Source organism: Podarcis filfolensis (assembly GCF_964270895.1).
Source record: "Podarcis filfolensis genome assembly, chromosome: 8".
NCBI classification, from domain to species: domain Eukaryota; kingdom Metazoa; phylum Chordata; class Lepidosauria; order Squamata; family Lacertidae; genus Podarcis; species Podarcis filfolensis.
Genome location: NC_139611.1, coordinates 79797559 through 79823983, shown reverse-complemented (window position 1 = coordinate 79823983; position 26425 = coordinate 79797559). Strand labels below are relative to the sequence as shown.

General features: G+C 47.8%; 1 protein-coding gene across 28 annotated transcripts in view; it reads left to right on the top strand.

Annotated features, from left to right (window-relative positions):
* The window catches only part of ARHGEF1 (Rho guanine nucleotide exchange factor 1), a 69381-nt gene that overhangs the window by 24904 nt on the left and 18052 nt on the right, over nucleotides 1–26425 (top strand). For 7 of the 28 annotated variants that reach the window (XM_083626886.1, XM_083626885.1, XM_083626881.1 and 4 more), the window contains exons 7-18: nucleotides 5348–5453; nucleotides 6195–6335; nucleotides 8513–8542; nucleotides 9665–9767; nucleotides 11063–11156; nucleotides 11864–11899; nucleotides 14855–15004; nucleotides 15134–15236; nucleotides 19867–20051; nucleotides 21631–21777; nucleotides 23581–23663; nucleotides 25403–25528. In XM_083626886.1, coding sequence (XP_083483012.1) covers nucleotides 5348–5453; nucleotides 6195–6335; nucleotides 8513–8542; nucleotides 9665–9767; nucleotides 11063–11156; nucleotides 11864–11899; nucleotides 14855–15004; nucleotides 15134–15236; nucleotides 19867–20051; nucleotides 21631–21777; nucleotides 23581–23663; nucleotides 25403–25528 — 1304 coding nt within the window. Of the gene's footprint in view, nucleotides 1–5347; nucleotides 5454–6194; nucleotides 6336–7415; nucleotides 7575–8512; nucleotides 8543–9664; nucleotides 9768–11062; nucleotides 11157–11863; nucleotides 11900–14854; nucleotides 15005–15133; nucleotides 15237–15929; nucleotides 15942–16777; nucleotides 16967–19866; nucleotides 20052–21630; nucleotides 21778–23580; nucleotides 23664–25402; nucleotides 25529–26425 lie in introns of those variants that run through there. The other 21 variants (XM_083626897.1, XM_083626896.1, XM_083626895.1 and 18 more) reach the window with 7 other exon arrangements.

Sequence of the window (26425 nt, the reverse complement as noted above, 5' to 3'; positions counted from 1 at the left end):
TCAGCCTGGCCTCCCTTGCAGGGGTGTTGAGAAGATAAAAAGCAAGGCGGGGAGAACCACGCCCCCTGTCTTGTGCTCCTTGGACGGAAAGGCAGTACAGTGGTACCTCTGGATACGAACGGGATCTGTTCTGGAGCCCTGTTCGCATCCAGAAGTGAACGCAACCCGTGTCTGCGTGTCGTGATTTGCCGCTTCTGCGCATGCGTGTGACGTCATTTTGACCATCTGCGCGAGCGGCGAAACCCGGAAGTAACGCATTCCGTTACTTCTGGGCCGCCGCGGAGCGCAACCCGAAACCGCTTAACCTGAAGCAACTTCAACCCGAGGTATGACTGTACAGTGGTACCTCGGGTTAAGAACTTAATTCGTTCCGGAGGTCCGTACTTAACCTGAAACTGTTCTTAACCTGAAGCACCACTTTAGCTAATGGGGCCTCCTGCCGCCGCTGCACCGCCGGAGCCCAATTTCTGTTCTTATCCTGAAGCACTATTTCTGGCTTAGTGGAGTGTGAACCCTGAAGCGTATGTAACCTGAAGCGTATGTAACCCGAGGTACCACTGTATATAAACATGACAAATGCAGGAAATACTTAGGGAAAGTTGCTGCAGGACTGAACTGAAATCTCTACCCATTCTGGAGTTGGCGATCCTGGTTGCCACACAGCAGACGTGTGGCAAAATTACGTTTTAAGCTCATGGCAAAGAGGAGCCGGGAGTTGACTTAACACTTGTTGCTGCACTTCACGAAAACTTGTGACATAATGTATAACCGCGTTGGGTCTCCGTTGGTGAAGCAAGACTGCTTGCCTGGTTCCTGGTCCCTTTCTGCTCCCTTTCCAGATATTGTTGCCTCCGCCCCTCCGATCTGCAGCCCCTAAACTGTTCTCCCTCCTCCCTGCCTCCGCCACCCCCTCCAGCAGTCTCTGTGGCTTGCTCCCCCTCCTGGCTTGCTAGCTCGCAGCTGTCGGGGAGCCCCACCCAGCTGGTGAAACTCTGTGAAAAGCAGGAAGTTGGAGGGCTTGGGGGGTGGGGAAGGCTACTGCTCTCCCCCGCTGCCCCGGCCAATTGATGAGCTCATCTGGAGCCACGGACTGGCCCTGCCTATTTCTCCTGCCACGCTGGGGGTTGGGGGGGGGGAGAGTTTAGAAATCTGAGTGCAGCCAGGCAACGGGTCCTGCGGCTTCGTGGCACCATCTAGTGGGCTTGCCTGCCAATTGCAGCTGACTCCCACACACTCTGGAGAGCGCCCAGCCTCAGAAAGGAATTTCTGATATGAAAAATGTGCTGTGGTGCCACACGACTGTGGTGCCACATGGTGGTTAAGCATTTGGGAAGATCTCTGAAGGCAGGGTGTGTGTGTGTAAGTGTAAGGGGGAGGAACTTGTAGGAGACAAGACTTTTGCACTGGGGGGGGGTGTATGCAAGAGGAATGAAGAGATAGGGGGAGAAGCACCATTCACTTCCCCCTAGAACACTGAAAGGGGGTCGGGGGGGGGGAGCGCAGGGCCACCCCCTGTCTCTGCTTCCTGTGAATGAGTGAGCAAATGTGTTTTTATATACAGTGGTACCTCAGGTTAAGTACTTAATTCGTTCTGGAGGTCCGTTCTTAACCTGAAACTGTTCTTAACCTGAAGCACCACTTTAACTAATGGGGCCTCCCGCTGCTGCCTTGCCGCCGGAGCACGATTTCTGTTCTCATCCTGAAGCAAAGTTCTTAACCTGAGGTAATATTTCTGGGTTAGCGGAGTCTGTAACCTGAAGCGTATGTAACCCGAGGTACGACTGTATATTGCACAGAGAGAAGGCAGGGGTGCAAACGCAGGCGAACCTTTCGATTTGGACCACATTCGCGCCATTCATTTGAAGCAAATATTGCAAAACTACCCTTCTCAGAGTTCCTTGTGACGAGGGATTGGTTTTTAATCCCTTTTGGAGACTGTAGCTTTGAGAAGGGGATAGTGGGAGGGTGTTTCCTCTCAGCGCCCTTAACAAACTACAGCTCTCAGGATTCTTGGGGGGAAGGAGCCATGACTGTTTAAAGCAGGCGTAGGCAAACTTGGCCCTCCAGATGTTTTGGGACTACAACTCCCATCATCCCTTGCCAGCAGGACCAGTGGTCAGGGATGATGGGAATTGTAGTCTCAAAACATCTGGAGGGCCAAAGTTTGCCTATGCCTGGTTTTAAAAGGGATGTTGTGGCTCTTTAAATGTGCTGCATGAATGTGGCCTTAGAAATGGCTGGAAAAAATGGAATCATCATCATCATCACCAGAGATATTGTCTTTTTATAGGCAATATATGAGAATTATTTCACCCCCTCATTGAAAGAGTCTAGGCTGGCTTGCAAAAGTGTGAACGAAACCAAACAACAGTAAAAAAAAAAAAAAAAAGCAACTTGAAGCCAGAAAATAAACGTGACAAAATGCAACAAGGCAAGGGGCAATAAAGAGTTTTTTTGTTTTGTTTAGTTTTTTTTAAAAAGACTGAATAAGATGACTTTCAAAAAAATATTTTAAATACCTGGGAGAGATCTCTATACATTGTTCTTAAAACAGAAGAATACATTATTCCTTGCGTAACCCAGGTTCCAAAATCAGTGCCCCCCTTTGTGATGTCTGAGAATCCAATTCAGCCACCCAGTTCCCCCATATTTCTGAGATTTCACCCAACAGTGCTCACAGATATCGATATTTATCTCCACAGTCGAAAGGACTAGAAACCATTTTTTATATATAAAGTAGAGGCAGGGGAAAGTGATAGTAATTCTGTACAATCATAGATGTGCTAGGTACATGAAGCCCTACCAGGACATGGGTGTCGCTGTGGTCTAAACCACTGAGCCTCTTGAGCTTGCTGATCGGAAGGTTGGCGGTTCAAATACCCGCAACGGGGTGAGCTCCCGTTGTTCGGTTCCAGCTCCTGACAACCTAGCAGTTCAAAAGCACGCCAGTGCAAGTAGATAAATAGGTACCGCTGCAGTGGGAAGGTAAACAGGATTTCCGTGCACTCTAGTTTCCATGTGCTCACGGTGTTCCGTTGCGCCAGAAGTGGTTTAGTCCTGCTGGCCACATAACCTGGAAAGCTGTCTGCGGACAAACGCCAGTTCCCTTGGCCTGAAAGCGAGATGAGCACCGCAACCCCATAGTCGCCTTTGAATGGACTTAACCGTCCAGGGGTCCTTTACCTTTACATGAAGCTCATATGCTGCCAAAGGGACTAGCCCCTTCCATGTTGCCCAGCGTAATGGTTTTTCGGGGATTATGCGTGCTCATGCTCCTGGCAGCCCCATTCCCCCTGCTGCCACTTAAGCACCCTCAAGTTTTATCAATGCAGATGGTTAATTCACCTCTCCTTGTATAAAGGTAAAGGGACCCCTGACCATTAGGTCCAGTCATGACCAACTCTGGGGTTGCGGCGCTCATCTCGCTTTATTGGCCGAGGGAGCCGGCGTACAGCTTCCGGGTCATGTGGCCATCATGACTAAGCCACTTCTGGCAAACCAGAGCAGCACCCGGAAATGCCGTTTACCTTCCCGCCAGAGCGGGACCTATTTATCTACTTCCACTTTGACGTGCTTTTGAACTGCTAGGTTGGCAGGAGCTGGGACTGATCAATGGGAGCTCACCCTGTCACGGGGATTCAAACCGCCGACCTTCTGATTGTCAAGCCCTAGCCTCTGTGCTTTAACCCACAGTGCCACCACTTATATAGACCCCTCCAATTGTCATTGTAGGTCTCCAAATCTCAGGCTCTGAATCCTCTCTTTCCCCAGCCTTTCTAATTCCACAGCATTTTTATTAGATACACCCGGGGACTCCTGAAAGCAAACAGGCCCTTGCGTCATGAGAGCACAGCTGCACAGAAGCAGAGGTGACACTCTTCTCCTCCCCTCATTGAAATGGGGCCACAAATAAACAAACAGCTGCTCCACCCCAGAGATGGCTGCATTACCGTCCTAGGACAGCTCGCTCTGCTCCAGAGGCAGCTTCCGTGTTGGCGGCACGCCAGAGACAGTGGCATCCAAACAGCTGCAAGCGATTTGCCTTGACGATGCTATGTTTGCACAAAATCACAGAGGAGATGCCTCCCCTTGGAGCGATCTCCGAATCCCAGGGCGGTTCTCCAGTCAGTCCTGCAGGCCGATCACTTTTTGTTTATTCCGCAGGCCGGCTGCCAGGACAGCTGGGAGAGCTTTGAAGGGCTTATTTTCTGAGTCTCTGCGGTTGTTTCTAGTTCGGTTTGAGGATTTGTTTATTTATTATTTTTTAAATTGCTCTTGTACAAATATAGCAGCAAGAATACCCCTCTGGACTTTAAGGATACGGACCGTGAAAGGAAGCACAGAGCGACGTGGACTTGGGAAAGTTTCTAGGACACCCTTGTAGCAGGAACAAATATGGCATTGATGTTGCCAGCAGCAGCCATAGATCTTCGTCATGGTGCTGTCAGGGGAAGTGGGGGATGGAATGCTTAAAGTTTGCAGAGTTGCAGCCTTGCCGTATGTCGAGGGCTGGAGATCTGAGTGTTGAACCTGCCAGAATTCTCAGGATTCCAGTTTTCATGACCTCTTACAGCAAGCACACTCCTAGGACGTCCATTCGGAGGAGTCCATCCTTCCACCTCTGTCGTGTTTCTGAAAAGCAACAAAAATATCTGCGTTCTTTTGAGTTCGTATTAATGCACGCGTTGCATTGTGAATGCAGCATGAAGATTCAGTCGGCCCGATGAGCTGAAGTCGTGCAATGGCTGTGTGCCGTGAGTCAGGAGGCTCCAGTTCTCAATCCTATCTCTGTTGCACACTCATTTAGGCAACATTGTAGCGCACCCCAGATCTGCAAGCTGGGAGCAGGAATACCGATGTACCTTACGGGATTTTTGCTAGGATGACTGAGATAATGTATGTGAATTATTACTGAATGATAACAAAGAGGGCAAACTTCTTCCTCCTCAGATTCTCTTCTTGCCCAGCAGCTTCTTAACATGTTTCCAGTTAGTAAAAAAACCCACTAACCTCCAAATTACTTTTTAAAAACTTTACACAGAACTATGCAGATTGCAATATGCAAATTCAGTTGTCCATCTTACTGCAGAAGTTCTGCAGTGCAAGGGATCTTTCAGTTCCCGTTTCCCTGTAGGAGGGAAACTTAAATGCTTCTGAGCGTTTGCTGGCGAGAAGGTATTTTGGAGCGGTACAAAACTGTCTTGAGGTTTGGGGAGAATTCCCCAGCCTTAAAAACGATACCTTGGCAATGGGCCTCCATACTTGTCCTTTGAGCCTCTCAGTACCCCCTGCAACCAGTTTTGCAGCATGCCTAAAATTTTGGGGCCCTCCTCTCTCCTTCCCGCAGATCGTAACCGACCTGAGCTTCTGCCCGATGACCAGCAGCGAAAACACTTGCAGGACATCCAGGCTTTCCAAGAACAGGAGATCTCTCGGCAGCTGGAGGACTTCAGGTACAGACCCTGCAGCCGTCGGGCATGGAGGTGGTGGCAGAGAGGATCGGGGAGGGCTGGGCATCCTCTGAGGGTGGTGAAACTATCCAGAGTGCCGCTCTGGCAATCTAGACCCCTGAGAGGGTCTGTAGGGCCCATTGGCCCACCCAGTATCGCTTACACTGATTGGCAGCAGCAGCAGCTGTGCAAAGTTTCCAACAGGGGTTTATTCCCAGCCTACCTGAAGATGCAGAGGTTTGATCTGAGGATATTGTGTGTGCAGAACAGATGCCCTTCCGCTGAACTGCAGCCCTTCCCCAGCACCAGAACTAGGCAATTGGTGTGTCTAGTTCAGTACTGTCAGCACTGTCTGGCATTAGCTCTCCAGGGTGTCGGGCAAAGGGCCTTTCCAGTCCTGTTTGGGGGTGCTGGAAATCGAACCTAGAGCCTTCCCCATGCAATGCACATGCTCTACCAGTGAGCTACAGCTCTTTCCCTTCCTATAGAATCATAGGCTTGTAGGGTTGGAAGGGACCACAAGAGTCATCTAGTCCAACCCCCTTCAGTGCAAGAATCCTTTGCCCCAACATGGGACTCGAACCCACAACCTTGAGATTAAGAGTCTGAAGACCTACTGACTGAGCTTTCCTAGTGCACTGGGGTTGGGGAGCAGAGGCACTTTTCTTCCTGAGCTGTTTTGGCTCAGGGCATGCATTTGCGGCACGAAAGAGCCCTCACTGCCTCCTCCTTTGTTTCCGGCAGGGAAAAGAGGAAGATGGGGATGACTCCGGGGGAGTCCGAGCTCTTTGAGTTGGAAGGCTATCGGACGAAGGACAAAGGCATCCGCGAGGCCAAGGAGAAGCAGCTGGCCGAGTTGCTGATGGTGAAGCTGGAGGAGATGCAGTGAGTGAATGTCTTTCTGTTCACCCTGCGCCTAATCAATGAGCCTTCCCTGACATAGAATTGCAGGGGAACCCCAAGGGTCATCTAGTCCAACCCCCTGCAACGCAGGGGTCTTTCGCCCAACATGGGGCTCAAACCCACGACCCTGAGATTAAGAGTCTCAAGCCCTACAATCTTTATTTTATTTTATTATTAAATCTTTATTGGTTTAAAATACAAAGATACAAACATACAACGAAGGTAAGTATTTCAGATTTAAATACAAAAAAAAAAAGAAAAGAAAGGAAAAAAAGAAAATTTTTAAAACAAAGACAAAAAATGATAAAAAGAAGTGAAAAAAATCTTTACAATCTTTTTTTTTTTTAAAGGCCAGGGAATATATTGGTAGGGGGAAAGTATAAAAAAGGTAAAGGGACCCCTGACCATTAGGTCCAGTTGTGGCCAACTCTGGGGTTGTGGCGCTCATCTCGCTTTACTGGCCGAGGGAGCCAGCGTACAGCTTCCGGGTCATGTGGCCAGCATGGCTAAGCCACTTCTGGTAATATATTTCCTTTTTCCATACCAATATCTTCCCTGCACCCCCTTCTTAAATGCCTGGTCGGCAAAACAAAATGGTCTCTGCAGCTTCTTAAAACCTCCTACTTCTTATTGAGGCCTAGTGGACCTACTCAGGTTGTTATTAATTTTAAGCAACCCCCCTACCCCTCCACCCCAGGCTGTGCTGGTCCCATCCACACTTCCCACTTCTCCCAGGGAAAATGGATTCACCCAGACTGGCACCTCTCTCGTGCAGACCTTGCCTCTTTTTCCCAGGAACCGAGCTTCTGGTCCTTGGCACCCGTCCCGTTCGCACCGGGCGCAGCGCCAGGAACTGGCCTCTGATGTCTCATCCCTGAGGATGTGGCCGAGGCGTGCTGATTACGGCCTCCCTCGGCCGCCACCCCTTCGCTGCCAAGTTCCTTCCAGATAATAGAAACCATCTGTCAAGCAGGGGAAGAAAGAGAGAGGGAGACGTCCCCCGCCCAGGCCGGGATATTGCCTCCTGTTGCATCATTCAGGCAGGGTGTATAAACTCCCCTCGCAGCCCCCCTGTCCCCATCTCAGTCCTTGCACCCGACTCAACCCAGCAGCTCCGTTCCAGCTGTGAGCGCCTATCGAGAGCCCACCGCATCTCAGAACATGCGTATATGCCTTTCAACTTTTATTCTCTTACCGCGCAAATATGGGGCTGTTGTACGGGTGAGTTTAAACTTGCAAGGAGCCGGCGGGGGGAAGATGGGGAGTTGCTCCTGAGATGCAGCTGCCGCTGGGGTTGGTGCTGTGAGTCTGGGGGTGCAGCCCCTGCTTTAGGGATTTGGCACAGACATAGAATCATAAGGGTTGGAAAGGGACCCTGAGGATCATCTAGTCCAACCCCCTGAAATGCAGGGAAATGCAGCTGCCCCGTATGGGGATCGAACCTGCAACCTTGACGTTATCGGCACCACACTGTAACCAACTGAGCCGTCCAAACTATCCGTCTGTGCCTGTTTCTTCCCTTCAGTTATTGAGAGTCAAAGCGGCCAGCATGTTGGACTGGGATCAGGGAGACCTGCGTTCAAATCCTTACGAGGCTAGGGAGCCTGCCTCTTCTTAAACCTTGGCCAGACCTTGCTACCATTCAGGGTCCCTCGGGGTTGCTTTGTATGAGGGTAAACTGGGAGACTGCCCACCCTGAGCTGCTTGGCAGAAGCAAAGGAGGCGCAGATTGAGTAGGTGAACAAATATGGATTTCACAAACCAATCTCTGCCATACTTACGATAATATTTTATTTTATGCTCTTGTTAGTTATGTTCTTTTAAATGTGCATTTTATATTTGGCTTCACTTAGCAATGGCTTGTTTGTTTTTCGAAATGTTTAAGGGTGGTTTTTTGTTAACTTGTGTTAAATATGTATTCTGTAGTTGACCTCCTTTGTAATGTTTTATTTTGAATATTTTAGTTTCCTGTTAATTATGTTGCTTTGGCTGTATACTCCATATTTGATTTCCTTTAGAAATGTTGGGTTCTGGATTGTTTTATTGATGTTTTAATATACTGTAAACCGCTTTGAGATTTTTCTTAAAAATATAAAGCAGTATAGAAATGAAATTAATACTAATTTCTCTTTCTCCTTCTTTTTCATTGTCGATTCCAGCCCCACCATTTCTGTCGACGAGGAGAAAAGGTACATAACAGGCAGGGCTGCTGAGACGGTTGTTTTGGCTGTGTGTAGGGGGGGGGTGTTCAGTGGTTTTATTTCCACAGTGCAGCCCCTGTAGAGTTCCATGACACATGTACTACCGGATGCGACCTGCAGCAAATTTAGCTCCGCCGCTGCTCAGGAAGTTGTGTGTGTGTGTGTGTGTGTAGGCGGGGGGGGGGGGGGAAGGTAGGCCATCCTTTAAACCTTTGAGCTTTTGACAGTGACGAAAGGCAGTAGCCTGCCTGAGAAGGCAGAAGAAGCTGACTTATCCCAGAGTCAGGCCACTTGCCCACCAAAACCAGCACAGTCTGCAAAAACTGGTAGCCCAAGCTCTGGAGCAAAAGGTCCTTTTCAGCCCTGCTTGCTTGTTACCTGGAAGTGCCTGAGATATTTTAACCTGAGGTCTTTTCACAGGCAAGAGTTTATGCATTTCCATTGGATCTCAGGGTCCCTTGCCGTCCCTTCTGCTGCCTTCCTGGACCAGATCTGTGCCATACATTTAAATCCCAAGGCTTTCCCCCTAGAATCTTGGGAACAGTCTTTTGCTAAGGGTGCTGGGAATCATTAGCTCTGTGTAAACTACAGTTCCCAGGATTCTTTGCTGGAGGGGCAGGACAGAGCCATGAGCTGTAAACATGCTTTAATGTGTGGTGTGGGCAAGTGTCTTTTATAAGGGCCCATTGTAGCTGCTTAGTGACCTCTGCCCCCCTCCCGCCCCCGGCACAGGCATTTTTGGAGCTGTACCAATGAATCATACCCTGTGTGCATGTGTGTGTAGAGAATTTGGAATAGTGCTTCAGGAGCATGCATATATAGGAATGTTGCACCAAAATGGGCTTTCCTCCTATATATGCCTACCATAACAACATGAGAAGAGCATGGCACAGAAGTGAATGACAGTTCAATTGCTGGTGACCTTGTGCCATCAGGGGGCATCATATAAATGTTCCGGTTGATGTCGCCAGAAAATTGACTAGATAATACCAAAACTGAAAGCAGACCAGTCGGCTCAGTTCTGCCTTCCCCAAGTTGTATGTCTCCCTCTGCTGTCTGCAACCACTCAACAACTTTTCGTTTTCCTCTCTCTCCCCTCTGGTCCCTTAGTTCTGCCATTTTTGCTGCTGTTGTGACATATATGAAGTCCCTGGGGGTTAAGACGAAAGCTGCCGATAACAAGAAGTCGAAAGCCAACTTCTTCCGCAAGAAGGTATGGAGAAGCCTGAAACCCAGAATGGCGCCATTTCCCCCCTGTGTATTTGCTTCAGATTGATTACCAAGGTTGTTTTGCATTTTGTGGATTTGCAAGCGACCTCTTTTCATGGAAAGCAATGAATAAATGTACCGTAGTAAAGAATAATAATCTGGGACCTGGTGCCTGTCCCTTACCCAGCCACACCCAAATGATGAGAACTTGAACAAACTGGTTTACTAAAGTCCTAGCTCTTGCCTTTCAACAAAAGAGCTTCACCTTTATGAGAATTTGATAAATCTAGAACACATCCCAGAGAGTCCATATTTGGGCAGAGTTGGGATTAGGAAGCTACTTCATCCCTACCTTTGAAGGTGACCCGGAAACTACAATTAATCCAAAATGTGGTATCTAGACTGGTGACTGGGAGTGGCTGCTGAGACCATATAACACCGGTCTTGAAATACCTGCACTGACTCCCAGTACGTTTCTGAGCACAATTCAAAGTGTTGGTCCTGAGCTTTAAAGCCCTAAACAGCCTCGGTCCTGTATACCTGAAGGAGCATCTCCACCCCCATCATTCAGCCTGGACCCTGAGGTCCAGCTCCGAGGGCCTTCTGGCGGTTCCCTCCCTGCGAGAAGTGAGGTTACAGGGAACCAGGCAGAGGGCCTTCTCAGTAGTGACACTCGCCCTGTGGAACGCCCTCCCATCAGATGTCAAGAAAATAAACAACTACAGTGGTACCTCGGGTTAAGAACTTAATTTGTACTGGAGGTCCGTTCTTAACCTGTAACTGTTCTTAACCTGAGGTATCACTTTAACTAATGGGGCCTCCCGCTGCCACCGCACAATTTCTGTTCTCATCCTGAAGCAAAGTTCTTAACCCGAGGTACTATTTCTGGGTTAGCGAAGTCTGTAACCTGAAGGGTCTGTAACCCGAGGTACCACTGTATCTGACTTTTAGAAGACATCTGAAGGCAGCTCTGTTTAGGGAAGTTTTTAATGTTTGATGTTTTATCATATGTTAATATTTTGTTGGGAGCCGCCCAGAGTGGCTGGGGAAACCCAGACAGATGGGTGGGGTATTATTATTATTATTATTATTATTATTAATAATAATAATAATAATAATAATAATAATTAGTGAGACCATTGGGACCATCTAGCTCCAAATTGCTTACACTGACTGGCAGCATTTAAGACGTGGGAAGTTCCCAGTCCTGCTTGGAGATGCAAAACAGATGATTTTCCATTGAGCTGCAGCTCTTACTCATTCTTCCTCTCTCGTCCTCCTTGTTTCCTGCTCACCCAGATTTCGGGGACCAAGAAGCCCGAGGAAGCTCCCAGATCAAAGAAGAGCTTCAGCATTTTGGACCCAGCCCGCTGGAACCGGGGAGACTCCCACTGTAAGTATGCGTTTGTGGGCAGGAGCAGAGGCCTGCTTCAGGAGGCTGCTCTCCCTGTACTCAGCTCAGTAATCCACAACCTCCCTGGTCATTAAAAAAACAAACTCTTAAGCGAAGGGAGCCAATGTTCTTCCCAAAAGAAATGAAGGCATGCCCCCAAAGTGGCTGTGCCCACTCTTGCCCCCATCCTGGAAACAACAGGACATAACAGGGACAAGGGAGGATTGCGGCTGCACAGAAAAGCTGACCTCTTCTGAGTTACGTCAGTATAGCCTGCACCAGTGGGCAGCAGCTCTCCAGGTTTCTTGCATGCAGGGCAGATGGTTTCCCACTGAGCGACACCCCTTCTCTGGAAATGCCTAGGACTGACCTCTCTGGAGCAGGTTCTCTAGCTAGTAATTGTATCTTAGAATCTGAAGATCAGGGCTTGACCCCTTATAGATAAGTTTACAGTGAGGGTTTCCTCTCCTACTGTCCAGTTTGCATGCGCCAGGCCAGCTTGAGTGGTGAGTCTGGCATGCTCTTTGCCCATAAGTATTTTTTAATAATAATAATAATAATAATGGAGGATTATTATTATTATTTAACGCAGGCAGGCGCTGTTGTCCCTGGGTGGGGTTTGGTTTTATACCTTTCTCTTCCCCTAGCCCGTTTTGCCTTCCCTCCTCCATTTCTCCTCCTCTTCTTTTTTCCTGCATTTTTTGTAGATTCTGATTACAGACAACCCAAACCAGAGGGTGAAGGTACCAGCGCCCCCTCCCCCTCCTCCTCCTCTTCTCCCCCACCCCAATAACGCATGACGCCCCATGTGTCACCTTGTCCCTCTCTTAGCGGAGGGGTCCGCATTAAACTAATGCACTCCCTCGTAACCTCAGGCACTAACTTTTTGTATTCATGGTTTCACATAACAACGTCCCCTTTCACATAACGACGTTCCCCCTCCCCGCTGCCCCACCCTCCTGATCATAATATATTACTAATATATCACACACATTCCTGTACAAGCCCATCATACTCGTCAACGTTATCGGACAACTTCCTTTTGGCATGCTGTGGCTGCTCGCTATGTTTCCATCCGTGTGTCTGTCTGTGGGAACCGTGTCTGTATTGGCTTAAAATTGGGCAAGTTAAGTGGGAGAGGACTCCTGGGCTCCTCCCTTTTCTCTGAAGGCTTATGCACTTACAAAATAGTGCCCTTACACATTTTACATGCACCCCCCCAAAAAAAAATCAATTAGCTTTTCTAGAGAGCCAGTGTGGTGTAGTGGTTAAGAGCGGTGGACTCGTAATCTGGTGAACCGGGTTCGCTTCCCCGCTCCTCCACATGCGGCTGCTGGGTGACCTTGGGCCAGTCACACTTCTCTGAAGTCTCTCAGCCCCACTCACCTCACAGAGTGTTTGTTGTGGGGGAGGAAGGGAAAGGAGAATATTAGCCACTTTGAGACTCCTTCGGGTAGTGATAAAGCGGGATATCAAATCCAAACTCTTCTTCTTCCTTGTCACAGACACTTAAATTATTGGGGAAGGAGGAGTGGCTGGATTCCAACCCCCCTCAGCCCAAGCCATCATGGTACAGTGGTACCTCAGGTTACAGACGCTTCAGGTTACAGACGCTTCAGGTTACAGACTCCACTAACCCAGAAATACAGTGGTACCTCGGGTTAAGTACTTAATTCATTCCGGAGGTCTGTTCTTAACCTGAAACTGTTCTTAACCTGAAGCACCACTTTAGCTAATGGGGCCTCCCACTGCCACTACGCTGCCGGAGCACGATTTCTGTTCTCATCCTGAAGCAAAGTTCTTAACCCGAGGCACTATTTCTGGGTTAGCGGAGTCTGTAACCTGAAGCGTATGTAACCTGAAGCGTATGTAACCCGAGGTACCACTGTAGTACCTCAGGTTAAGAACTTTGCTTCAGGATGAGAACAGAAATTGCGTGATGGCAGCAGGAGGTCCCATTAGTTAAAGTGGTACCTCAGGTTAAGAGCAGTTTCAGGTTAAGAACGGGCCTCCGGAACGAATTAAGTTCTTAACCCGAGGTACCACTGTACTAAGTCCACGATACCCTATTCTGTCATTCAGATGATACAGGCTCAATAATGCTCAATCTTCACGCTCATGTTTTGTTTGGTAATTACTGTTCAGTGGTAGTACCTTGGTTCTTAAACTTAATCCATTCCGGAAGTCCATTTCAAAACCAAAGCGTTCCAAAACCAAGGTGCGCTTTCCCATAGAAAGTAATGCGAAATGGATTAATCCATTCCAGACTTTTAAAAAACAACCCCTAAAACAGCAATTTAACATGAATTTTATTATCTAACGAGGCCATTGATTCGTAAAATGGAAGTAATAATCAGTGTACTGTACTATATAATAAATAAAACAGTATTGCAGATGATAAAAATTAAAATTATTTTTTCCCCTTACCTGTGCTTATGATAGTCATTGTTTGGATGGGGGCCTTTTATCCATTTCCGCAGTCACAGAATCAGTCAGTAGCTGAACTGGGTTCCACACAGCCACAAAAACAAATTAACCTAAAAAGCCTCTGACTTTTATAAGACATCTGAAGGCAGCCCTGTTTAGGGAAGTTTTTAATGTTTGATGTTTTATCGTGTTTTTAATATTCTGTTGGGAGCCACCCAGAGTGGCTGGGGAAATCCAGCCAGATGGGCAGCGTGTAAATAATAATAAATAATAATAATAATAATAATAATAATTATTATTATTATTATTTCACGGGGACAGACCATAGCTGTCAACTTTTCCCTTTTCTTGCGAGGAATCCTATTCGGAATAAGGGGGTTTCCCTTTAAAAAAGGGAAATGTTGACAGCTATGGGGGCAGACCCTCATAACCTCGGCATTCCGTGAAAGGTTAAGATTTGAGCAAACTCATAAATTCATACATTTAGCAAGGGCTGGCAAATAATGCCAGCTATTATTGAGGATTATTGAAGAAACAAAAGGCTGATAATGGCCTGGTTTGCTTGATAATGGCAAGCCACCCGCAAAACATCAGGCTCTCTGCCCAGTAACATTTGTGGTAGGATAGCTCAGTCGGTAGAGCATAAGACTCTTAACCTCAGAGTCATGGGTCTGAGCCCCACCTTGGGTGAAAGATTCCTGCAGTGCAGGGGGTTGGACCAAATGACACTTGTGGTCCCAACTGTGAGTCAGGCCTTTGACCTGGCCAACGCAGTATCGTCTACACCAGTGTCTCCCAAACTTGAGTCTCCAGCTGTTTTTGGACCACAACTCCCATCATCCCTAGCTAGCAGGACCAGTGGTCAGGGATGATGGGGATTGTAGTCCAAAAACAGCTGGAGACCCAAGTTTGGGGAAACCCTGATTTAAGGTATTTACTGCACCATCCCACTGAAATAGGCTATCACTGGCAGTGGCTCTCCAGGGATTGAACCGGGCACCTTCTGCATGCAAGTCAGATGCCCTACCACTGAGCTACGGCCCTGGTGCCTTATGGGAAACTACCCAGAGCTTAAATGGCACCCTTGCTTCTCCATCCAGCATCTGAAATGGGGAGAGGTTTGGTATGTGCACAAGCCTTCAGAAGCGGGGGAAGTCCAGGGAGGAGAACCGTGTGTTTAAAGCGGTTAGGGAGCGCTATATGCATGGACTCTGTGTCTTCTAAAGCTTATTTTTTCCCCTGTGTTTTTGTTTTTTTTGTCTCCTTTACAGCAGCTGATAAGGCGCCGGCCTCGGACAGGAAAGGAAAGCCATTGGAGGGAGGCCCAGGGCGGATCAAGGGAAGCTTTTCGGGGTCGGATCCTGCGGGAGTGTCCGTCACTGTTCACCCCCCTCCTGGGGAGGGCAGTGACAGAGAGCAGGGTGAGAGATCACCGGGTGAGGCTGAGGGTGGAGGAGCTGCGGGGAAGAACCCTAAAAAGGGGGCAGGCGAAGGTGTTTGGGCCATTCCCACCCCCCCGATGACTTCTGTCCTCCCTTTGCCATCTCTAGGTGCCGACAGTCAGGCTTCAACTGATGCCTCAGACTCCCCGGTTACAGAACAGCCCATGGCTGGGGAGCAGCCCCCAGCTGAAGATGGCACAGAAAACGAAAGGTGAGAGGGGCACCGTTTTGGGAAACTCAAGGGAAGATTTGGGGGAAAGGCGGGGGAGAGATAAGCAATCCCACACCCTCTCCCCTCTTTTGAATGCTTATTTGTGTGTGGTTTGGTGATGCTCTGAGTACGCAGACAGTTGGTGGGTGTGCTAGTCTAAGGCTGGGGAAAGCTCTGCCCTTCCAGATGACTTGGACTGCAGCTCCCATCATAACAATAATAATAATAAATTTTATTTATACCCCACCCTCCCTGGCCAGAGACGTCCTGCTGGCTCGGGCTGATGGGAGTTGGGATCCAGCGACACCTGAGAAGCCATGATTTTCCTGATTCCCTGCTCTAGTCTGTTTAATCTGGAGTTAAATGTTATGGGGGTCTTGCATAAGCACGGAGGGAAAAATCCCATGGTGTCTCCAGAGTCCTGTTGTCACTTGGTTACTTGGCTCTTCCCTTCTCAGGGAACAGTATTCCTTCATTCGCTCTCATCCAGGTTCTCTGGTGTTTGTATGTAAAGAGGCCTATGTTTTTTTAAAGACTCTCTTCTCTCATAGCTTCCATTTAAAAAATAAAATAAAATGAGGATAGCATTCTTTCCCTCTGTTTCTCTCTGTCTCTCTTTTCTCTCTCTCTCTCTCTGTCTCTCCTTTCAGTGTTAACCAAATCACCCTTCTATATTCTGTTCTTCCCTTCTAGAAGGCGAAAAAGGTTGGTGGCTTCCTCTCACACACACTCCCTCACCCTTTGCATGAATTCCTTCCTCAGGGAAAGACACGCGAGCCGAGTTAAGTATGACCTTGTTATCCAAAGCTGCCTGGTTAGAACGGCGGTGCCCCTCTCGCCAAGTCCGTTGCTTGCGAAGCGGGGCGCCGTACGATGTTTGCTTAGGGGTGGCTGGGAGGGGGGCTAATTGGCTCAGTTACCCCTCCCTTGTGGGCGCACAGCGGTGAACTTGGGGGTCATTGCAGCAGGTTCTGAGCCCTCATCCCTGGCCCCAGTAATGCTAGCGGTGTGGGGTGTTGGTCCTCACAAGAAACAGGGTTCCTTTTGAAGTTGCACCCTCTTTGGGGGGCTGCACCTGTTCTCTGAGGTTCTCTCAAACCTTTGCATGGCAGCACAGGGTATTCTGCCTGTGCCCGGAGTGTTTCCCCACTCTCCCCTGTTCTGGTGCATGGATCTCTTACTGGTTCTGGGATTCTCACTTTTCCCCCTTTCTCTTCCCTTGTCTTTCCACTGCCGCATGTGCTGGTGTTTGTTTTCCTCTGCTACCCAATTGGGTGCTTGCTTGGCCTGTTCACTTATTGGTTGTGACGCTCCGCCGTCTCCTTTCCCACTGGTGTACGGCGCGCTACGCCCCGCCCCGTCGTCTCTCGTGATTGGTCCGTGGCCCTCCCGTGTCCCGTGGCCCATTCCACCGCCCTCCTTCCTCTCCAAATTCGGCTCGTCCAACCCAACGGCTCTCCCCTGTCTGCGTCTTTTTTGGTGTGTGTCTGTGGCCCCCGCCCCCCGGCTCTGCCTTGCCCGTCCGCCCACCCCCTCGCCAGGCTGTCAGCAAAGCTGGGCCGCTCCGAGAGCCTGCGGGTATACGAGCGGAAGCGGTCTCTGCGCGGTTCAGCCAAGGGCAAGCAGCCACGATCGCGGAGCGACGTGGACATCGAGGCCGCTGCCCGTGCCAATGAGATGGAGGAGAAGCAGTCCCTAGAACAGGCTCGGCAGAAGCAGGGGAGTCGCAAGTAGGTGAAGAGATGCTCCCCCTCTGGAGAGCCACCCAGGAGGGGACAGAAATGGGGCGCCCACACCAGGAGCCAGGTTTCAAGCCTTTGCAAACCCCAAACCAGCGTTAGTCTTGTTTACCGCCTGCACTAAATGCTGGGGTGATGGTAGTTTTCTCCCCCGCTAACCATTGTTGGAAACTCAGGTATATCACCTAGGTGCCGAATGGCACCCTAAACCTAATTAACCTTCGCCACAGCAGTATGTGTCTATTCACCAGAGGGTTGGGCTCTTACGATTCTATTTAATCTTGGTTACATTGCATGACTGTAGCTTGTTATTACAGTGGTAGCTTGGGTTACATACGCTTCAGGTTACAGACTCCACTCACCCAGAAATAGTACCTTGGGTTAAGAACTTTGCTTCAGGATGAGAACACAAAGCGGCAGCAGCAGGAGGCCCCATTAGCTAAAGTGCTGCTTCAGGTTAAGAACAGTTTCAGGTTAAGAACGGACCTCTGGAACGAATTTAGTATGTAACCAGAGGTACCACTGTACAGCAGTTTGCTGGTCCCAGTATGCAAGAAGGAGAATTGCACACAGTGGAAATTGAAATGGCGTTAACTGTGGACTAAGGCAGAGGTTTTTAAACTGTGGTCTGTGAGTTCCGTTTGCGGCAAGGCTGCAGCACATTCAGATATATCTGTACTCAACCTGGCCCTTACTTTCCTTCATGTGATGATGGAGGACTAAGATGCCCATCCCATGATTCACGCAGCAGCACAAGACCCGTGTCTTTTGCAGTACACGAGTCAGCTGGCTCGATGGAGGCATCAGTCGCCAACCTGGCGCCCAGAAATCTCCACGTGGTTGCAATTGGACCCGCACCACTAGCAAAACGCAGCTGGCACCCAGGGAATTTCGAGCACTAACCGCAGGGATGAAGTACTCCAGCTCCACACATGGACTGCTTCAGAAAAAAGTAAACTACAGCTGTTTGTCTCTCTCCTTTTGCCACAGTGCCAAGAGGGCAAGAAGTACCTTTATCCTATATGCCCTGCTGTTGAACTAGGGCAGAGGGTCTCAATTTTTCTTCTTCTTTTTTTACCACTTTAAAATTTCTCGGACCACTTAATAAACTTGTTTTTTCGACAAATCCAAGCACACACAGAACTCATATTTTTATAACACTTCTTCATCAATACCAGCTTCACACTTGAAACCAGTTCTTTATTATGGAAATTGTGGTCCCTAGGCTAAGCTGCTAGGAAAGCCCCCTTTAACTGTGTTTTTTTTTAAATTAATTAATTGGCTACGCCAGTGCTGTGCCATATTATGAAAATCATAGGCCACTTTGTTGGTCTGTTCAGTAGTAGATCAAAATGGCCTCTGTTTCCATTGTTGGGGAAAGAATTACTCAAGCACAGAGACAAATGGAGAGATTCTCAACTTTTCCACAATATTTCTGTGGACCATCTGCGCAGAGCTTGTGGACCACCCATCGTCCACGGACCACACTTTAAGTACCTCTGAGCGAGGGAGGATGTAGACTTTGAAACTGCCACTCTAGCCAACTATCTCTTCTGCCCAGGAGGACCAAAATAGTTCTATTCTCCCGAATAATCCACACTTTCTTTTTCAAGCTTCCCATGGGAAATAGTAAACTATAACTGGTTTTTACAGCTGTAATTTAACCGGAAACTACCGCTTCCCAACTCGTGCTTACGAGAGGTAAATACAGTTCTGTCTGGAGAGATTTGATTTAACCATCATAACTAACAGCCACTGGTGGAGATTACTTATAACTTTAAAAAAAGAAACAAACAAATTTTGGCAACACAATAAACAAAACATTTGTTCCTTTCCATCTCTACAATTCTATGATTCCACGTCTTGTAGCAAATTCTCTTGCTAGTTTGCCCTGTGGTAAAATGCCAAAAGAATAAAAAAGCACTTGGTGAATTGAAGGTGTCTATGGAAAATATTAATAGCAATTACTTGGGCGGGTGGTTTGATTTAATATTTGTATTCCGCTTTTCCAGCAGCAATGTTGAGCTCAAAGTGGCTCAAAATAAGAACAGCGTTTAAAATTTTTATTATTTATTATTATTTTAACATGTAAATAAGGAGAAAACAAAACAAATTCAGCAAACAATACAATACAAACTTGTAGTGATTCAAAATATCAAAAGTGGCTGCAGAGCACCATTCCGGGACCAGCTGAGATGCTCTCTTTGGGAAAGGGCTGCTTTACTCAGTGCAGCAGAACAACCCAGACAGCAAGATCTTTTAAATCTTTATTTCCTTTCTACCCTCAGAGAAAGAAACTGATCAATTCCATCTTGTTTTTGGAGGGGGTGCAACAACAGATTCCTTAGCACGATGGGATCTATTCAGTGGGAATGAAGAGGCTGCGAAGGAGGAGAATTGCGTCAACTCTCCCTCTGATCTTGACAATTTCGTAACTTCTGAAGAGGGAGAAAAAATTAAAATAAAAGACTTCGATCTGGTGGGATAAGACATGAAAGGGAGGTGCTTTTTGAGCTCTGTGAATGTGCCCGTACCGCTTTCTCTGTCATGTAACTTTTTGGCAGAAGGGAAATCCTCAGCATAGCTGTCAACCTTTCCCTTTTCTTGCGAGGAATCCTATTCGGAATAAGGGAATTTCCCTTTAAAAAAGGGAAACGACAGCTATGATGAGGAAGTTCTGTACCCGCCAATTTGCAATACAGCTATGCTGGAAATGTAGAAACAGGTTTAACCATTAGGGCTTCACCCAAGGAACCATGGGAATTGTAGTTTTGTGAGAACTACAAATTGCCAGAGTGCTTTGGGATGGGCCCAGGACAATGCTTAACTCGTTTCTCTGTTTTTGCGTCGGCCAGCCATCACTTTTTGTGTCTTCCTCTCTCTCTCCGCAGTCTGGAGCCGGGAGGGGCTGGGGGAGGGGAGCCCCCGCCGTCCTTTCTGCATCCCCAGTCTGAGGAGACTGAGCCGCGTGTTTCGGAACTGGAGCTGGACCCGCCCAACTGGCGGGAGCTCGTCCCCAAAGACACCCTCCTCAGGCTGAAGAAAAGCGAAGTGAAGCGGCAAGAGGTCATCAATGGTACGTAGCTCGCTCTCACCACCTCAGCACCGGTTGGGGCTGGGAAAACAGACAAGTCAAGGGAAGATGGGAGCAGGGTGGAACTGAGCCCAAAGCAAAACATTGGGGGTTGGACTAGATCACCCTTGGGATGTCTTGCAGCGCCACAATTCTATGATTCTAAGAGTGATATACTGTATTTTCCACTCTGTAAGACGCACTTTTTCCCTCCTAAAAAGTAAGGGGAAATGTGTGTGCGTCTTATGGAGCGAATGCAGGCTGCGCAGCTATTGCTGAAGCCAGAACAGCAAGAGGGATTGCTGCGCAGCGATCCCTCTTGCTGTTCTGGCTTCAGGGATTCAGACTATTTTTTTTCTTGTTTTCCTCCTCCAAAAACTGGGTGCGTCTTATGGTCTGGTGCATCTTATAGAGCGAAAAATACGGTACGCTTTTCTTTAGATCCCTTTTTAAGCTGCGATGAGGAATTCTCCCCATGAGGAAAGGTTGCAGCTTAATGTGCAATTCCAGTACAATTTCAGTTATGCCACATAACTTTAAAATCAGTTGCTTACTCACTCAGTTGTTAGAGTTCAGCACTGGGGTCTTTATAGATGTTGCTCTGCAGTTTTGTGATGGGTGTTAATTGTAAATTTTATCTGCACTAGGCTTTGCCTTAATGGGTTTGTTGTTTTAAATTAAGCTGTGCTGTTCCTTGTGGGTGGAGGGCGGGATGTAGATATTTTGAATAACTGACTTGTCCCTGTTTCAGCAGGACTAGAAACTTGCTTTATTCCTTTTAAAAGAAATTATAAGTGTGACACACCCACCCCATTGACACCAGTGCGGTACTTGCAACCCCTGCTTGCTTTTCTTTGACATGCCTCCCATTTATCTCTCATGCACATTAATATATAAATTGCAATAATAATAATAATAATATATTATTTATACCCTGCCCATCTGGCTGGGTTTCCCCAGCCACTCTGGGCGGCTTCCAACAAAGTATTAAAATACAGTAGTCTGTTAAACATTAAAAGCTTCCCTAAAGAGGGCTGCCTTCAGATGTCTTCTAAAAGTCTGGTAATTATTGTTCTCTTTGACATCTGGTGGGAGGGCATTCCACAGGGCGGGTGCCACTACTGAGAAGGCCCTCTGCCTGGTTCCCTGTAACTTGGCTTCTCACAATGAGGGAACTGCCAGAAGGCCCTCAGTGCTGGACCTCAGTATCCAGGCAGAATAGACCCTACAGCATGGATGGGGAACCTCAGGCCTGGGGGGTCAAATGTGGCCCTCAAGCCATCTCTGTCTGGCACTTGGGAGTCTCCCTAGGCCACGCTCCCTGCTGAGTCACTTGCCCCTCCTTGAGTGCTTTTGCCTTGCTGGAATATGCCCTCGAATACTGTGATCCTTGGATGAAGGGCGGTGCTTTAATTAAAATGAAATAAAAAGGCTGGCTTGCTTGGAAAAAGAGGTTTGTGTGGGAGTGAAAAAACTGCTTTATATTCGTTATTTTGCCCAAGGTTGGAAAGGGTTCCCCACACAACTGCACTGCAGGGAGAGGACACCTGTCCTGACATTCCCTCTGCCTTTTCTCCCGCAGAGCTGTTCATCACCGAACATGCCCACCTGCGCATGCTTCGGGTGCTGCTGGAGGTCTTCTACCAACCTCTGCTGTCTGAGGAGCACTTCATTTACAAGGAGCTGGCCAACATCTTCCCCAGCTTGGAGGACTTGATCGATGAACACAGTGAGTGCATGGGAGAGGAAGTGGGGTGTGGAATGAAGAGGCACAGCCGAGGCAATCTACCAGAAACACACACACAGGCCAGGTTTATTTTCCTGCAGTAGCTGCAGTTCCTTGGCTATGTGTTTCTTTCTTTTTTTTGTAAATGCTTTTTATTAAGTTTTCATTTCAAATACGCAGGTGGTGCTGTGGGTTAAACCACAGAGCCTAGGACTTGCCGATCAGAAGGTCGGCGGTTCGAATCCCCGCGACGGGGTGAGCTCCCGTTGCTCAGTCCCAGCTCCTGCCAACCTAGCAGTTCAAAAGCACGAAGTGCAAGTAGATAAATAGGTACTGCTCCAGCGGGAAGGTAAGCGGTGTTTCCGTGTGCTGCTCTGGTTCGCCAGAAGCGGCTTAGTCATGCTGGCCACATGACCCGGAAGCTGTACGCCGGCTCCCTCGGCCAGTAAAGCGAGATGAGCGCCGCAACCCCAGAGTCGGTCACGACTGGACCTAACAGTCAGGGGTCCCTTTAAAGGTAAAGGTACCCCTGCCCGTACGGGCCAGTCTTGCCAGACTCTAGGGTTGTGCGCTCATCTCACTCTATAGGCCGGGAGCCAGCGCTGTCCGCAGACACTTCCGGGTCACGTGGCCAGCGTGACAAACTGCATCTGGCGAGCCAGCGCAGCACACAGAACGCCGTTTACCTTCCCGCTGGTAAGCGGTCCCTATTTATCTACTTGCACCCGGAGGTGCTTTCGAACTGCTAGGTTGGCAGGCGCTGCAACTGAACGACGGGAGCGCACCCCGCCACGGGGATTCGAACTGCCGACCATGCGATCGGCGAGTCCTAGGCACTGAGGTTTTACCCACAGCACCACCCGCGTCCCAGTCAGGGGTCCCTTTACCTTTACCTTATTTCAAATTTACCACCACCAACAAAATACACAAATATTTCAAATCTTTTTACATCTGCCTTACTTTACGCTCCGTAGAGCAGTTCACTTCCCTCCTTCCCTTCCGCAGGTTTTCTTATTCCAATCCCTAATCCACAGTTCCTTAATAATAACTAAACCATGACGTAAGATTTATCTCAGTCCTGCTAATGTCTTCAAATTTCTACAGTTCTCACTTATATAGACCATAAATTTACTCCATTCTTTTTGGTACTTTGTTTCCTCCTGACTACGAATCCTATGGGTCAATATTGCTAATTCTGTGTACTCCCTCACAGTTGGTATCTCATGTGTTTTCCATTTTTGGGCTAACAAAACTGGCAGCTGTCGTAACATACATATATAATCTTTTGTCCATCTTCTTAATATCCTCTCCTATCAAACCTAGCAATAGACTTCAGGCTTTTTGGGAATGTATATTTAAGCATCTTTTTAAATTCATTATAGATCAATTCCCAAAACTCTTTCATTTTATCACATGTCCACCACATGTGGTAAAAATCACCTTCCTTTTCTTTACATTTCCAACAGATTTTACTACTCGTCCTATACATTTTTGCTAGTTTGACAGGTGTTAGATACCAGCGATAGACCATTTTCATTACATTCTCTTTTAAAGTAGTGCATGCAGTTCCTTGGCTATGTGTTTCAATCGTGAGCACCCACATACCGTGGAACAAGGAACAAGGCCTGGGCGAGTGGAGAAGGGTCTTTGAGCCTGCAGGGACGGATGTCCAGCTTGTGCTGGTTCCTTCAGGGTATGAGCTGGTGCACACTCAGTAACTGAGAATTTCCTTGAGGAGAGGAGGTCATTGCACTGTTTTTTTTCCATAACCAGTGTGTCTCTCTGTGTGTCTTTTTCTTTCCTCAGAGGTGTTTCTGGAGAGCTTAAAGAAGCTGAGGGAGGAAAACAATTCCCTTGTTTCTGAAATCGGGAACACTCTGCTGGCTCGGGTAAGGGGGTGGGGGAGGCCAGCTTGGACCAGTATTTTGAGGGATGGAGGGCAGCGTGGCCAGGGGTGGGGGTCTTCCTGAGAAATTAAAAGGCTTTGGAGCGGGGATCAAAAGCTCAGGCAGGGCCGTGGTCCATGGATGAGGAGTGGAACAGACTGAAGCATGTCGGCTGAGGGAATAATGAAGAGCATGAGGTCAGATCAGAGCTTCGTTTTGATGAAACGGGATGCTTGCCGCCTACAGAGCTGATGTAGCATATTGGGTACAAGCTATGTAAGCGCAAAGCTCTCCTCCGGTTCAACAAGCTGGTGTGGTAGTCAAGACCAGGGAGATTGGGGTACAAATCTCCAATCTGTCAGGGAGCTCCCTGGGTGATCTTGGGCCCAATCGGTCACCCTCAGCGTAATCTCCTTCAAAGGGTTGTTGTGAGGATAAAATGGGGGGGGGGGAAGAATTATGTATGGCTCCTTGGGCTTCTTGGAGGAAAGGTGGGAGGCAAATGCAACCCATCAATCAATCAATCCATGAATGCCCTATTTGACCTTAATCAAGGCACAGGTTATGCTCTGTGGCCAGACATAATCTTGTGAGCTTCCATTTCATTTTGCTATCATTTTTCTACTGCTTCTATTAATACATCTGTTTTAATTAGACTTGATGGGTTGTTCTTATTGTTAACGTGAGCTCACTCTGTTACTTTAAAAAAAAAATTCTGTTACATTTGCAATAAAAATACGCATTTTGAAAAAAATGAATCAATAGATAAGGCCTGAGCTGTCTCCATCCCACTCCGTGATACTCAAAGCGTAGCCCGTGAGCCGGCGGGTGAAGCATAAAAATATTGCACGGGTTGGGGCCATAAGGTCTTTTTAAAAATAAAATTAGAACTAAAGAATATCTCAAACGGCTCCTAAATGATCCCTGTGGAATCTTTGCCCTCTTGCCCATGTGTGAAATATATCTTATTATGTCTCTGTTACTGTACGTATCTCGGTTTCTCTCTTCTGGGAGAAAATACTAGGGGCAGGGAAGGAATGGTTTCAAATAGGTGTGGGGAGCCTTTGTCTGCCCAGAGGTTGGTCAACTACAGCTCCAAACACCCTTGACCACAGGCCATGATTGCTAGGGCTGATGGGAGTTGTAGTTCAGCTACATCTGGCGGGACAAAGGTTCTCGACTCGTGGTTTAAACTGTACAGTGAAGGCAAAGGCTGGGAATGGGGCCTGTCAGAAAGAGCTTTTCCCCCTGAGATCCCCAGAGGTGGGGGGGGCAGGATAGCAACTTTTGTGTGGCTCAGCACTTAGATGATGCCACACAATGAGCCAGTGTGGTGTAGTGGTTAAGAGCAGTGGACTCGTAATCTGGTGAACTGGGTTCGATTTCCTGCTCCTCCACATGCAGCTGCTGGGTGACCTTGGGCCAGTCACACTTCTCTGAAGTCTCTCAGCCCCACTCACCTCACAGAGTGTTTGTTGTGGGGGAGGAAGGGAAAGGAGATTGTTAGCCGCTTTGAGACTCCTTAGGGTAATGATAAAGCGGGATATCAAATCCAAACATAATGGCTGCGCAGGTGAATCAGCCCAGGTACATCACAGTGATTCTTGAGTAGCCAAAAATGGTATGAAGAGGCAAAGGTGTGGGGCAAGGCAGAGGCTATCTTGGCTATCAGAAAGGGACCAAAGGTTTGCAAGATCCCTCTGGGTGATCAACTCACCAACCTTCCCCCCCCCCCCCCCCAGTTTGATGGTCCTGAAGGAGCCTGGTTCCAGAAGATCTCGGCCCGTTTCTGCAGCCGCCAGTCGTTTGCTCTGGAGCAGCTGAAAGCCAAGCAGAAGAAGGAGCCGCGTTTCAACCAGTTCATCCAGGTAACTGCTGCTGGAGACTGGGGATAGCTCAGTCAGTAGAGCACGAGACTCTTAATGTCAGGGTCGTGGGTTTGAGCTCCACGTAGGGCAAAAGATGCCTCCATTGCAGCGGGTTAGACTAGATGACTCCCATGGTCCCTTCCGACTCTGCAATTCTGTGATTCTATGAATTTGCCTCTCCTTCTATGGTAGGGCCATGTGTATTCCACTGTTCCTTTCCGGTGAAAAAAAATGGTATAAGCTGTACAATTCAGCATCCCAAGAAACCTTTTATGTTGTACAAAAATAATGAATTAAGTTTCATTAATTCATTATGAGGTAATTCTGGTTTTTCCCCAAAAAATATTTATCGATTTTCCAAAAATTTTAAACAAACAAATAAACATACATCTTAACTGTACTTAATCCAATCTTAGTAACATTGTTAAGTGACTTCCTCGAATCCCCCTGGCTGAGTTTTAACGTATATCATTGTAAGAGTTTTCCAAAACAAATTTCTCATAAAATTAACTTAATCACGTAATATCTTTCTTTTCATTTTAACTTTAAACATATTATTCTCTAACATCACATGTTTAAATCCTAGGCCTATCTGGTATTTGCAAGTTTTTCCAATTAAGTTATCTTGGCATATTTAACTAAATAGTCTTTAAATTTCATCCATTCCTCCTGGTACTCCTCCTCCTTCTGGTCGCAGACTCTTCCAGTCAGGTTGCCTAGCTCCCAAAAGTCCATCATCTTCATCTGCCATTCCTCCACTGTTGGGACTTGTGGGACTCCACTGTTGGGAATTGTGTTTTCCAATTCTTAGCTAACAAAATTCTAGCTGCAGTTGTGGCATACAAAAACAATCTAACATCTTTCTTGGGCAGTTCCAGACCTGTTATTCCAAGAAGA